This window comes from Cottoperca gobio, chromosome 22, assembly GCF_900634415.1.
Source record: "Cottoperca gobio chromosome 22, fCotGob3.1, whole genome shotgun sequence".
Taxonomy (NCBI): Eukaryota; Metazoa; Chordata; class Actinopteri; order Perciformes; family Bovichtidae; genus Cottoperca; species Cottoperca gobio.
In genome coordinates, this window is record NC_041376.1 from 17,378,358 (window position 1) to 17,393,103 (window position 14,746).

General features: G+C 41.8%; 2 protein-coding genes across 2 annotated transcripts; one reads left to right on the top strand and one right to left on the bottom strand.

The window, feature by feature from the left end:
• The first annotated feature begins 495 nt into the window (after nt 1-495).
• On the top strand, nt 496-4,537 carry gemin2 (gem (nuclear organelle) associated protein 2). The gene is made up of 11 exons (XM_029460683.1): nt 496-721; nt 825-970; nt 1,576-1,660; nt 1,976-2,065; nt 2,209-2,268; nt 2,426-2,539; nt 2,715-2,759; nt 2,840-2,908; nt 3,415-3,525; nt 3,782-3,840; nt 4,075-4,537. The coding sequence occupies exons 2-11, from the start codon at nt 849-851 to the stop codon at nt 4,127-4,129; spliced, it is 810 nt and encodes a 269-aa protein (XP_029316543.1). The 5' UTR covers nt 496-721; nt 825-848; the 3' UTR covers nt 4,130-4,537.
• Nucleotides 4,538-7,114: 2,577 nt separating this feature from the next.
• Nucleotides 7,115-12,521, bottom strand: pnn (pinin, desmosome associated protein). Its single transcript, XM_029461324.1, has 9 exons — nt 12,363-12,521; nt 11,824-11,901; nt 11,458-11,535; nt 10,953-11,028; nt 10,635-10,729; nt 10,051-10,126; nt 9,476-9,631; nt 9,100-9,238; nt 7,115-8,983 (listed from the first exon to the last, which is right to left on the bottom strand). Exons 1-9 carry the CDS (start codon nt 12,473-12,475, stop codon nt 7,734-7,736), a joined length of 2,061 nt encoding a protein of 686 aa, XP_029317184.1. The 5' UTR covers nt 12,476-12,521; the 3' UTR covers nt 7,115-7,733.
• Nucleotides 12,522-14,746: the final 2,225 nt, after the last annotated feature.

Consider the following 14,746-nt stretch of genomic DNA (forward strand, 5'->3'; position numbering starts at 1 on the left):
TCGACATTTCAGCATGAAATAAAAAAGCAAACATGGCGACAGAGAATTGTGTTGGCAAGCTTAAACGTGGGCTTTGTGGACTTCACCCTTTATCTAAAAACACACATTTATCAACTGATCGTGAATTTTAGAAAAAAGCAAGACACACACACCTAACTACATCAATGTAGCTGAGGTAGAGCATGTAAACAGGTTTAAGAAAAAAGGAAAAAAGCACAAAAACGTCTGTATTTCTTAAGGAAACTTAAGAGGGCAACATTCCCCAGCCACATCCTGGGATGTGCAGGGCCCAGGACAGGAGGGCTCTGCAGCGGGTGATTAAAACGGCCCAGAACATCATTAGTACCCATCTACCAAGAATCAGTGATATTGGGGAGAAGAGGATCCAAAGGATATTAAAGGACAATCCCCACCCAGCCACAGCCTGTTCACCCTGCTGCCATCTGGCAAGAGACACAGAAGTATCCTCTGTCATACCAGCAGACCACCGAGCAGCTTCTTTCCTCGGGCTGTGAGACTCCTCCACACGCCACACCAAAAATATTTGTTCTTCTTTTTAGCAGCAAACTGGGACTATACCTTAAATTCAATGACACAATACATTTCCTTAGACCTTCAAAAAGATTACAACACGTGTGGCGTTTATCACCATGACAACCAACGACGCGCACAAAGACGACGTCATCATTTCGCGTTTCCAATCAAGATGGCTTCCTAGTTTGTGAGTAGTTTTTACCACCTGCGAAAAATTGTTTTGGTCGTTTTTTGTTGCAAGTCGGCGCTTCTTTCGCACTTGACAACATTTACCTCGTGCTTGTTGGTAGAAATTAGCTTACAATTGGTTGAAAATGAAGTCGGACGTGGAGGAGTTGATGCCGAGGCTGCTGCCCGTTGAGTTTGTAGCCGGTGCAGAGGACCTGGAGCTGAATGGACCGCCGAGAAACCCCCGGGAATACCTCCGACAAGTCCAGTAAGTTCACCTCTAAACCGCAGACAAACTCCCCTTTAGCTGTTTGGACAGTTTACACTGATTCTGCCACCGGGAATAGTTACAATATGGTGGATAGTCGAGGGGTTATCAACTAGCTAGCTTCATTTATCAAAGTCAGAGTTTGACTGTGACAGTCAGGTTTACAATAAATATTGTCACCCTTGCTTTGCCACGCTTTGCTTAACTTCCCTCTCCTCACCATGGCTATCAAGTTGCACTTATCGTTTTTCTATCTAGATTCACAGAGCATCGTGCACACTTAAAACGAGAAATAATTTGCAGTACTTTTGATAACCATTTTACAGCCTGGCTCTTCCAGAGGTTTTCTTTACTAACATTAAACTTTTAATTATTTACATTTAGTAATATATATATATTATATATATATATATATAATTATATATATATATATATATATATATATATATATATATATAATTATATATAATTATAATTTCTATACATTCATCAATGGTGGGTGGGTTTAGCCACTTCCCTGTGACAGCCTTTTTGCTTGCTGCCAGAAGTATTTGTAGCAGTTTCTTTACTGATCATTAATATTCCGATGCATTTGTTTTCATCAGGTTGGAGGCGTCACTATGTCCTGAGGTGGTGGTCGCTCAGATTGACCCCAAGAAACTGAAAAAGAAACAGACAATCAATGCCTCTGTGAGTAAATGTACACTGTGAGGCACGGCATTTCAAATGGACAAAATGAACATACAGTGCAGTTAATTATCCCTTTGATATAATTTGTTCTGTTTGTTTGAGTTAGGGTAGGAATAAATCATCAGTTTAAGTATTTTGTTTTTAAATATACAAATCGATTCCAGTCACTATTTTATTAGAAGTAAAGCTGCTTACATAAAGTATAAAATGAGGGGCACATGGATAATGTTGGCATGAATGACTTGCGATAAGATGAGAAATAAAGTATCTATTCCTTCAGTTGTCTGAGTGTCTCACGTGTGTTGTGTGTTGCAGGTTGCAGGATGCCATGCTGCTCCAGTGGGTTTCTCCCCCAGCCTCAATTGGCAGCAGCACCAAGTCAGTACCTTCTCTGATGTCAGACAGGTAAAGTAAAACGCATAAACCAACTTCCAGCTCTTTGGATCTATTTCACAGGAAAATAAACGAATGGCTCAGCGTTGTGTTCTGTAAGACATGTATGTTTACTACCTGTCAATCTGTTTGCGGGTTTTGCATTTTGCTTTCAGAGCATCACAAAGAACAGGAATCACTGGAGCTGCCACACTCTGGACGACAACGTACTGATGGTGAGGAGACGCATGGTGGCAAAGTGTCAACTGATTACATCACATTTGAGCTTTCCCCTCGAGAGCTTCTGAGCAGAATGCTGATATACATACAAGACGGGGCAAACTGAGTGAGATATTTAGCATTTGTTATAAATTCCCATGTTGTGTCCTGCAGCCAAAGCTAACAGATGAGGAGGGCTGGAAGAGATTTTGTTTTGGAGAGACGGTCTATCTGGGCACTTCCCACACAGATGACGCTGAACCAGTGCCAGCACTGGACTATAGCAAGGTGGTATGAACGTGTGGGGACAAAAGGATAAATCATCTATTGTTATTTAGCTGACAGGTTTTCTAATGGTCAGGCAAAATTCATAAAGTTTTAAGAATATTCTTCAAAATTCTGACATTTTTAACAGATGAGTTACACACATGTAATATAATAATCAAAGCGTGTCTGTGCTCAGGTGGGCTTCCCTCCCTTCCTCAGCATAGTCAGCAGACTGAACCAGGTAAATAACGTCTTCAGTGACCCATTAAGATCTCACTCAACCAGCTCAACTGTCTGATTCTTTGTTGTCTCTGTCTGCAGTCCACAGTGCTGATGGTGTTAGAAATTCTGATCTGCTGGTTTGAGGAAAACGACTTTGTTCCACAGTTGGTGAGTTTAGTTCATCAAGTCACTCCACATTTGTCAATTGGTTGCAAACACAATGGACTGCATGTGTATAGAGCTTTACAACACATTCATACACTGACGGCCGAGGCTGCTCTGCAAGGTGCCATGCTGCTCATCAGGAGCGGTTCAGTTGCTTAAGGACTCTTCAAAACTCTGGAGGAGCCTGGCATCCAACCAGAAACCTATTAGACGACCACCCTTTCTTTTTTCATCCCTCCCCCGGCTCTTTAACGTTTTACCTACAATGCTCCTAATACACCGTTGTAGGATACAGCTGTACTGTGTATTTCTTCAAATAAAGATGAAATATCAATAAGCACCTTTCTCTTGTTCTGCTCCACGACCTTTGTGGAGTAGTTCTGTTTTTGCTGATACATTGTAACTAACGTTTTCTGACTTTTCCTTTTGAAATATGAAAGCTTTGTTTTTACTGAATAATTGTGAGCTTGTTTGGTTTCTTGTGACTATCACTTGTTAATTTGTCGCAGGGTCGCTGGTTGTATGCTTTGTTGGCCTGCCTGGAGAAGCCTCTGCTGCCTGAAGCCCACTCCTGCATCAGACAGCTGGCCAGGAGAAGTGCTCAGCTCCGCAGCTCGCTGGTAGGATTCACTTTCTACCAGCGAGCTGTTAAATCTAAAAGTTGATATTTTTCCTCTTTGGTGCTAAAGCCTCCCTGCAGAAGTGTTGACACTTTGGAGGTACACTATAGTTTATTCTGTCACGGTAGTTCTTTCAGCTCGTCCATGTGTCCGAAACAATAGATGGGTAACTCGGGGTGATCCATAGATTATTGCATTGTTATTTCTGCACATTTAAATGTGTACTGTTCACAGCAAGGACTGTTTGATTCCACAGGAGAGTCAGGAGGATGAGAAACTGCCCGCCCTCAACCTGCTCATCTGTCTTGTAGCCAGGTATGTAGTTTACATCACATGTAATAATCAGGGCTGTCTGCATTGATGGTCTTTAGAACGAAAGAGGAAAACTCCATTCAAAAAGAAACACCTGTGTATGTGGTGACCAGGCCTAATAACTTTCAAGAGTTTGTGGTTCACTCCTAATATCCAGATTGTTTAGTGTTTAATTATACCAACATATTACATATGTGAGATATGTGTTTAACATGCAATGATGCTTATTTCCTGCAGATACTTTGAGCAGAATGACCTGGCAGACCAGCCGGAGTCAACTGGTGAAGACTGAACAGTATCAACACGATATCTGATGCGCTCAGACAGCAGCTGCTCCTCAGAGGAATCTTTTGGAATAAAGCAGATGGATAATTGAACATTTCCAAGGATGCAAACAAGCCTGTGGAGCCTGCACGATTGGACCTGCTGATAAAGCTGGACAGCAACCAAAGCATATGATGATTATCATTGTTGTATTCACTAATGGAATATTTTTCTATTAAACTTTTGTGGGAAAACGTGTGGACATTGTTGCAGCCTCTACACCTGTTGCTAGTGATGGGCAAATGAAGCTTTTATGAAGCACTGAAGCTTTTCAGCCAATTGCTTCGGAAATGGGTTTATTACTCGAAGCTTCAGTTACAGTGACCTCTACCGGCGAAGTGCAAGGCTGCAGCGGATTTGCCTTGAATTCTTTGATGCGTGCACACACACACACATACACTAGGACTGAATATCATGTTCTATTTACAAATAAAGATTAATGAAATTGTGCATTGTGTTATTGAGGAGAGTGCTGGGAAAATATGGCATAGGTTGGGTGTGCTTGTGTAACTCTGGCAGGGGGTGATTATGTGGGATGGGGAACATTATTCTTTCAACAGTTTTTGGATTTAGCCGGTTTCTTTTTTTGCGCACAACTTCCCCACATTTGGAAAATACTTGCTCACAAGGAACTGATGATGCTGGGGTGCATAAAAATTGTTTCGCTAGTTGAAACAGATGAGGGTACACAGTTTGATGGTTCAGCCAGTAAGCCAGTGGATCTTCTGATCTTGCCAGCGGTGGATCAGTCATGTACCGCTGCACCTCCACTGTAGCATCCGCTGTGGCATTCCTTGCCCTCCTTGCTTCAGAATTTTCTCTGTCCAGAGTTTCCCAAAGGTTAATTAATACCTGAAAGACAAACATGACTGTAATCATCAGTACTAAACGGTTTTAATTTGTATCCTTTTTTTACTTGAACTGATATTGTCCTGCATTTGATCAATTACCAATTTATAACATTACCTGTGGATGATGGATTTTCACCATTTGCTGGTGGCGCTGATGTGGAGGGCTGTTCTTCTGTAGGTGTGCATCTTATCAATTGTGAGCATTGTGCTGTCAGTCATTTTACTGATGCCTGTGCCTGTAATCCAATTGTTTTGAATCTAGGATCCAGCAGTGTTGAAAGGGTCAATGCTGTTTGGTTCTCCATAGTGTCAAACTTGTTTTGCATCACTGACACTAAGTTATGTCCCAGGAGTTTAGCTGTGTTGTGGCTTATTTTTCCCATTGTGTCATACAAGTATAACATTAACATTTTGTCATTGGGATAACCTTAGACCCTGACACTCTTCTCTTCGGACAGTTCTACTGTTGCCTGGTAAAAGGGGCCAAGCAATTGCAGGCATGCAGCGGCTATTTCATAGTCCTCAGAGGTCAGGTCTCGCGTCTGTTCTCAGCGTCGCAAGAGCTGCACCCACTGACTCTCTTTGAAAAGGCGTTGTAGCATGAGGAAGGTGCTGTTCCAGCGTGTCCACCTCCTGAATAAGCTTCATGACTGGACGATTCATCTGCTCCTGCACTTCTCTGAGCTTCTCTTTTGATGTTGAGCTGGTTTTGAAGAATGTGACTACTTTCCGTGCCCTTGTGCGTAGGTCTTGTAGGTCAGGAGTTGCATCAATAGATTTCTTCATCACTAAATTTAGTGAATGAGCAAAGCAAAGTGCATGTCTTAGATTTAAACTGCTAGATATGCGTCCATATTAATGGAGGTCCACATATCAGCAGTCCAGGCTCACAGCCTCGACCCTCTGCATGACATCCTTGGCCTTGGCCTTCTCCTCCTCATATTTCTGAGCCCGTTTGGATGTATGTGGGATCAAGCAATGCCACAAACTCTTTGAGGCCACAGTCATCCACGATGGAAAATGGCTGTGAGTCTTTCACCACCATATTCACAAGCGCCTCATCCAGCTCTCGCTTCCGGTCCACTAAGACGAATAAATAAAGACAAAGAAAGAAAACGAATAAAAGAAAATAAGCTTTTATGTGAAATTGCATTTAAATGAAGAAGGCTATGAGTCATGGAATACAGTTATATCATATTGTATTAGTGTGTCTAGTTAATAATAATAATATTAATATAATACATATACCCACTTCTGTTTCCCTGGTTAACAGCAGCAGCTCCATGCTTGGCAGTGAAGTGTCTAATCATGGAGGAAGTTTCCCCATGATACTTCAGTTCAGTTGAACACGTCAAGCACCGGACCTGTAGAGAACGCCATTTGTAAATACAAATGCAATTTCAATCTATAAAGCTATAGCCTAATGGCTAAACTAATCATATACATAATTTAACTACGTCACATATTAAATAGCCAGCATACATACCTTGTCAGGAGCGATCAGATTGAAGTGTTCCCACATGTCAGAACGACCTCTCTTCCTGGCTGGCTCCATAATGATCCAATACAAACGCAATAGCAACAACTCAACAGCAATAACGTATACTACTATGACAACAACCCACAAATTGTGCATTGTTTAGAGCGGTTATAAAGTGTTGAGGCACTCAAATTCAGAACTGTCTCAACCTGTCAGAATCGAGACGAGGCAGTGGCAGCGAATCACCTGATTGGACCGCGAACCAGTTCGGTGATTCATTCAGGAAATGAAGCAGTTACTGCTTCATACGTCATATGTCACGTGATTTGAAGCAACACTGTCATCACTACCTGTTACAGCTCCTGTAGTTACTCTGTTGCTTTTAATGAGACAAAGGCAAAGCTCAACACTTCAACACTTGAAAGGAACCCCCCCAAGTCTTGAAATGCAGCTGGTATGTCAATTTTAAAGCAATAAAAAAAAAAAAAATACACCAAATGTAGCTTTTATTCAAATTGTAATTTATAAGTTACCTCAAACTCTGGTATTGGAAACAGACAAAACAATTAGTGGAAAATAATCAACCAATTAATTGAGACTGGAATAAAATACCACCACACAGTTCCACTCATACATCACCTTTAATTTTAAGCAGATTTTCAGTTGGTACAAAAAAAATGGAAAACACTTTCAAAAACCAGCATTTGAGCAAATCACATGTATCCACGTTCTGAAGGTACAAGGGCCTTGACATTGATCAAATAGTGGAAATAAATGAGGATTAACAGCATTGTCACAACTTAAAACACTACTGTAACTTAATGGTTACTGCTACCATAACCACCAGTACCATAACCTGTGGCGTTATGACCAAGAAGGAAAACATTCAAACAGCATCTTATCATTTTTAAAAGCCAGATGACAGGACTACAAATGAAGTCTTGAATAGTCTCGCTCACCTCAACCTGTTTAAGGAGTGCACTTAAAGACAGATGCACCACTGACAAAGTCCAGTTCACATTTCTTTGGCCAAATAAAAAGGAGAATTATAACCAGACATCGATTTATTAATCCCTACACTGAAAAACAAAAACAAAAATCCTGCTAAAACCTCAAATAAGTACTTTGTGAAGTTTAAGAGAAATCGCTAGTTTAAAAACTCTTCACCTGTCATTAAGTAAATAGTTGATTTCCCTCAGTGTTCGCCAGCTTTACCATACAGAGGCTGAACGAGAACCAGGTTAGCGTCTCTTGTCCTTCCTGTCTCTATCTTTATGCTCCCTATCGCTGCGGGACGACCTGCCCCTCCCTTCCTCGCTCCTTCTCTTCTTCCTCTCCTTGGATGCCTTCGAGTCCCTCCCTCCTCCGCTACTTCCTCCTCTCTTGCGGTGACTTCTCTCTTCTCCTTTCTTCCTGTCCCTCGCTCTATCAGATGGCCTCCTCTTGCGCTTACTGCCGTCTCGGCTGCGACTTCGGCTGCTTTTGGACGATGAGGATGAAGAGGATGAAGAAGAGGAGCGGCTGGATCCGGAGGAAGAGGATGAGCTTCCGCTGGAAGAGGAGCCCGAGGACGAAGAGGAGGGGCTGTTATTGTGACTGCGGCCCTTCTTTGGCAGCTTTTCCTTCTTCCTCCCTCGGCCACCGCCTTCCTTCTTGGAGGGTGCAGGGGTAATGTTGGGGGCCTCCTGGGAATCAGCTGGTTTTTGGGGAGCTTCAGCCCTGTGTTTCCCTTCCACAGCCCGACTTTCAGCTGCTGAGTTCATGACCTCTAGGCCTGGCAGGATGACATTCTGCCCAGGCGCCACAGAGGTTGTTGGGGCTTCTGGGGTTAGAGAGGACTTTACGGCTGTGACTGCAGTGAGGCCGAGCTGGGGCTGCTGACTGCTGGCTGCTGCTGCTGCTGCTTCTTGGCTGGTTACGGTTGGTTCAGATGACTGGGTGTCCTGGGTCTTTTCATTTTGGAGGTCTGTGAGTCCCTGTTTCCTCTCTGCTTCTCCCTCCTCTACATTAACCCTGTGCTCCTTCTCTGGCTTGCCCTCCACCTCCATCTCCTCTGACCCTGGACTTGCCTCCTTTACTCCCTTCTCCCCCCTCTCCGCTACACCTTTAACCCCCTCCTCTCCTTCCTTCTTCTCCACCTCCTCCTCTTCCCTCCCCTCCTCACTCAACTCCATCCCCTCAACCTCTTCCTCCACCTTCTGCAACACTTCCTTCTCCCCTTCCTCCTCATTGTCCTCATCTGTCACCTTTTTACCACCCTCCTTTTCTCTCTCCTCCATCTCCTCGTCATCCTCCTCTTCTTCCTCCATCTCTGCATCCCCCTTGTTACCTGTCACCTTGACTACCTGACCTGCTGGCTTACCCTCCGCCGAGTGGTCCATCCCTGTTGCTGCCGTGTTGCCATCCTGGTCGCGGTTCGGCTGTCGCCGGGGGCGAGACTCCATCTTGCTGAGGTGTTCGGCAAAAGCCTCACGCCTCTCCTCAAACACAACTGTCGGGAAAACAAAACCAAAGATCCACAGAGGTTACGAAGTGACACACAAATCTGGGAAGAAACCTCATCTCTTAAACATTGGCAAGATGTTCCAAAAGAAGAATCCTACTCACTATTGAGTTTCTTGGTGGAGTCATCGAGGAGTTTCTGTGTGGCGGAGCACATTTTCCCAGGCACGTAGAAGATATGAGGCTTGGTCTTTGTACGAATGTATTTCACCAGATGGTTGTTGTGGCTGGTCCACTCCTCTTGCTGTCAATGGAGGAAACAGAAGGTTAAAAACAAGGCAAAGTACCAACTGTTAACTTTGTTTTATACAGTCACTAACAAAACATGACACAATATATCTGCATTCATTCTTGCTGCTAATAACCAGACTGAAATGCATTTTTAAGTTACAAAAAAGGCATGGAGATGTTCCGGTCACTTGTCCAATCCTTTGTTTTTCTACTTGCTTTGAAATGTTATCTCTGAAAAGTATTTTCTTACCAGCTGAGCTAATTCCACTTTCTGCTCCAGTAGTCTCAGCTCAGTCTGTTTGGATCTCCTCTCTTCAAACAGCTCCCTCTTATCAGTCTCCACCTTCTTTTTCTCCGCCTCAGCCTGAACCTCAAGCTTCTGCTCGATCTCTGTACGTCGCTTTTGCTGTGGGGGCAAAAGATGGACAGATGCAGGATTAAGGAGAGGAGAAGTTAACACTTTTAGTGCACACGCATTCAATTATTACGTTAAACGTTTTTGTACTGTCAGCATTTTTATGGATGCTATGTGAACACAACGGATACTATGGCCCTGGGTTCATCCATAACGCTTCATTTCTAAAATCAGAGCACATTAATTAAAAACATTTTCAGTGACAGATTAGCTTAAAAAAAACATGTGAAAGCATAACTGGATTAAAGTGTTTCAGGGGCATTTTGTGGTCTTGTTGGATGTCCTTATCTAATATGAAGAACACTTCTTTATCTACTTTTCTTTACTCCTCAGGAAGACTGCCATTGAGGAGGGCAGGCAAAGAACCGTCAGTTTAACAGCTCACTAGCAAATTGGACATATTTTCTCACCTTATCTGTCGAGACGTTGGAGTCCTGTTTGAATTTTTGCAGGGTCCCCATGAGCAGGCCGAACATACGCCGATTCCTGAAAAGTAAACACAACTTCAATTTTTAGCTGTACTAGGATTTATATTTTCCCTGAGGTCAAGATTTTCTTTTTGTGCCATTCCCCCACTAGACTAGGCACGGGACGATATGAACATTTCATGTCACAATTATCCGGGCCAAAATAGCAATTCACAATATTATCCCGATAAATAAAATATGCTTTAAAATGGTACAACAAAAACACGATATTAAAAATTGCATCGCAGATAGGACGCATCTTTTTTTTAAGAGAACATTTCTTTTAAGTGAAAAACAAACATTTTTAATTGAGGCAATAATAAATAAATTATGCATAAATAAAGAATGAATTAAAAAAGCATCATTGTGTGAGTCCATTCTTTCTTACACGATAATTCCTGTATTTTTAGGCTCTATTTCGCCACATGATTGCGAGCTAGACAGTTTTTTTAAAATCCCGATAATAGAAATGTACTACGATCAACGTATTGTGAGTATTCTCTGATCCGCAGCTCATGTTGGCCTACCTCTGTTTGCCCCTCTCATCCATGGTTTGATCTTGAATGAGGTCTCTGCGTGTTCTCTCCTTGGAGGTAGCTACTACGGACGACTGCAACGCCGGCTGAGAGAAGACGAACATGAAAGAGCGCAAACAAATGTGTCAGGCCCGTTTGTCTTTTAAAACACTTCACGTCTTAGCTTCCTCCAATATTTGACATTAAAATGTGACAGTTAATGATAGTCTATTTCTGACAATTCTCAGCCTGTCGGGTTTTTTGCTCCACCCAAAACACATCGAATGCTAAAGTTCCCCCCCACAGAAGAGATCAAATCTTTATTCTTACCCTTTTGACATCGTCATCATCCTCGGCGTCGCTGTCGTTGCGCGTGTCTCTCCTGGCCCTCTGATCCCCCGCCAGCCTGCAGACACACGCAAAAAGATAAGACACTCGTAAGAGACACACTTCACAATCTATGCAAACATAGCAGCTGCTGCTCTCATGGCTGTTTTTCAGTTGTATTGCGAGCATCAATGCGTGCGACTACAATTAGTTTTCTTCATCTACTCTCGCTTCACAATGCGGGACAGGGGCGTAAAGTTGAGGTGGACGGAGGGGTTTCATCCATGCCGCTAAGCCGAAATAAAAAGATTAGATGGTTCCTTCTACAATTACAGCATAATTTCTCTAACAATCTCAAATCACATCCAAGCAAAAATGTTATTGCAACTGAAATATCCCTCATTGAATCAATATTGAGAATCAAATCAGAAACTTCTGAATTGGTAAAGCAGCGGCCATACACAGCCTTAGTTAGTTGCACATAAATATATAAAACATGTTTTCCCACCTAAGCAGGGCTCCTTCAATGTCCCTCTGCTTGGCAGGGGGGCCGCCGCCGCCGCTTCCCATGTCAGAGAGACTACGCCTGGGAAAGGACCCGAAGACAGTGGTTAGAAGAAAGCAGGCATTTTAAAACAATCAACACGGATTCAGATCTTCAAGATTGTAATGCCAGTAAGAGCAAATCAATTGTAGGTATACTATTTTCATACTTATATCATTTATTTGTTTCACAAAGAAATATCTGGGAGTTAAAAACCAAATTAATCAGCTTCTTCTGCATACATGGCTTGCAGGTCATTAAAGAGCACCATCCTGAATGAAAAATAAATGCCGTTGGATTGAGCTGTCCAACGTTACACCACAGCTTTACCTGAGCAGGTTCATTCCTCTGCCTCTACCTCCACCAGGTCCTGCCATGGGGCCGCCGAGCCGACGGATTTGACCCGGTCTGTTAACACAGCAAGAAACAAAGTCAACACAAAACAAAAACCTGTTCCGTCTATTGGGTCAGCTCCGAAAGAAAATGTTAGTTTTGCTTTCTTGGTAATGATGTCGCCACTTGTTTATAGAAGCAAAGCCATTTGCTATTGCTAAACGGGTCATCCGGACGACGCATGGAGGGCCTAGCAATGGTTGGCCTACTACGTATGATATTCCACTACACGGTTCAGACCGGTTGTTCATTACGGGGCATGTTTATTACTGTGTGTGGGTAATTAAACAGTTTAGACATAGGTGTGGGTTCAGTTAGCAAGAAACAATGCCAGAAGGTGGTAATGTTTGCTAACAAGCTAACCGACTCATGCTAGCATATACCGTTAGTAATTTGAATGCTAGCATGTTGGTTAGCTTATCACTTGAAATACGCCAAAAACTTAAAAAAACACTCGTGCTCTTTTTCTTTTTTACCTGGATTCATTAGGGTCACGTCCCGTTAATTTACGAATATTATCGTCCACATTTTTAAGGCTTAGCTTTGCTTTTTCGAGCTGGTCTTGCAAGCTCCTCACTACCACCGCCATCTTGCTTGCAGTTAGCGCGAATCACGTGTTGTGTCTTCTTCTTCTATCTTCGCTCGCTGTTTTATTTTGCCCCTTCGAATTACCGGCAGCTGTCATGCGAGGTTGCGGTGCATTACCGCCACCTGCTGCTCAGGTGTTATCCTACAAGAACAAATATGTAAAATAGGAGACCTTTATTTAGGACTCCTTTATCATGAAAACAAAAACTTTATTTTTACACACACATAAACACGAGTGCTATATTTAACAGATCCCCCTTAAACTCATAGTCTATGGTAATTATACCAATTTAAATCAGAATAACTGCAAGATGGTACTATTATAATTATTATGACTTATATTTCATCCTGTTTTGGCTTGTTATGTTTTATATATGTATCATGTCGAGTTCTGTACATCCCCTTGTTTTCCTTAATCTGTACTTGGTTATTTCTCCCTCGTTCCTATCAGTACCTGTAAAGTCCTTTCCTGGACCTGGATGGTGCCATGTGAACTGTTTCTAGAAGAACTCCTGCTGTCTGAAGTCACAGGATCCTCGGGGATTATACTTCCAGAATTTGTGATATAGCAGTCATCCACTCATAATCTCAACTGTTTAACTATAAACAGTTAAATAGTGGTGAACAGTAACTAACATTTACTCAAGTACTGTACATACAATTTTGAGGTATTTGTACTTTACTTGAATTTGTTTTGCTACTATACTTACTATACTTTTCAATTCCGAGGCAAATATTGTACTTTTTACGGCACTACATTTATTTGCTAACTTTGATTACTTTGAAGATCTAGATTCAAATTAATAATATTACTATAACATATATAATATATTATTATGATGTATTATGCTAGGTTAAGATAAACTTTATTGATCACTTGGTGAAATTCACCGTTGTGCAGAATGAGTACTTTAACTTTTTGGTACCGTAAGAATTTTTTGATGTTATTTTTGTGCTTAAACTTCAGCAACGTTTTAAATACAGGCCTTTTATTTAAGTATTTCTACACTCAACGTCGTGGGACAAATAAAGGATTTCTGATTCTGATTCTAATATTACTGCTTTTACTTAAGTAAAAGATCTGAGTACTTCATCCACCACTGCCTATAAACACCCCCCCCCCCCCCCCCCCCCATGAGCAGAATAAGATTCTTTACATAAGAAACATCTGACAAATAATTGGTGATTGTAAAAAACAAAATAGTTGTGACACTTGCCCTTACAAGACAAAGTTACAGGACATGTTTAATAAATTATAGTGTGACACTACATATTCTGACCCCCCCCCCCCCTCCCACACCCAAGGAGAATACACATTTTTATATTAATTCTGGAAACTTATCTGTTTTCTGAGATGTGTAAAATATGTGTTTGTGTTGAGCATTGTACTCAGAGCAGAAGAGAACACAGTGTTCCTCCTGAGTCACAGTGTGCAGCCAGGTTCTGTGTGTCTGTCCGTCTCTTTTGAACTGCATCACAAACCACAGTGAGCTCTAAACTGTGAGTCTGAAGATAAAGCCTTGTTGAGTCCTGCTCTTGTAACTCTTGAATATCAAAGTGGGAACCAACCATCACACAGCATTTCATTTCCAGGCTCGTATCTGCATGTAGCACAGCTGGATGTCTGCTGTTTCACTGATGATTGCTTTATGTGTGTAGAGTTCATCCCAATGTTTACTGTTAAACAAACTGTGGCAGTGTGTGTGTTACACCGACTTGTGTGCATGTGAGTGGTACATGCACAGTGTGCTTGCACATATGTAATATATTTGATGTATAGTCCGTATTTGAAGCATTGAGCTGCAGGGAAGCCTAGCTGTTGAGGTAAACTATCATTACAGAGAAACCACAACATAACACAATCCGATTTTTGTTCAATTTTAAAACACACTTGAATTTCAGCATTACATCATCAAGGTCAGATAATTGTTTTAAATTCTAAATGTTTCGATGAGTTAATGTAGAAAATGTAGAATATGCAGTTTCTTTAGTGGTAAAGGAAAGTCTGTGAGTTATACAGTCTATCCATATCATCTGGTGTCCTGTTTAAAACAATGTATGATGCCCTCAAAATAATGGCTGTGTGTTTAAATCATCTACAACATTTGGAAGAGTAGAACCAGAAAAGAGAGGATTAAGATTTCTTGTTTATTTTGCATTTGGAGAATAAAGTCAGGTTTTCAGCTTTAGATTTAGTTTCCTCTAAGTACAGGAGGAAATGTACTCCTTTTTTGCATTTTGCAAATAATGTTGAAATGTTTAGAATAAAGTT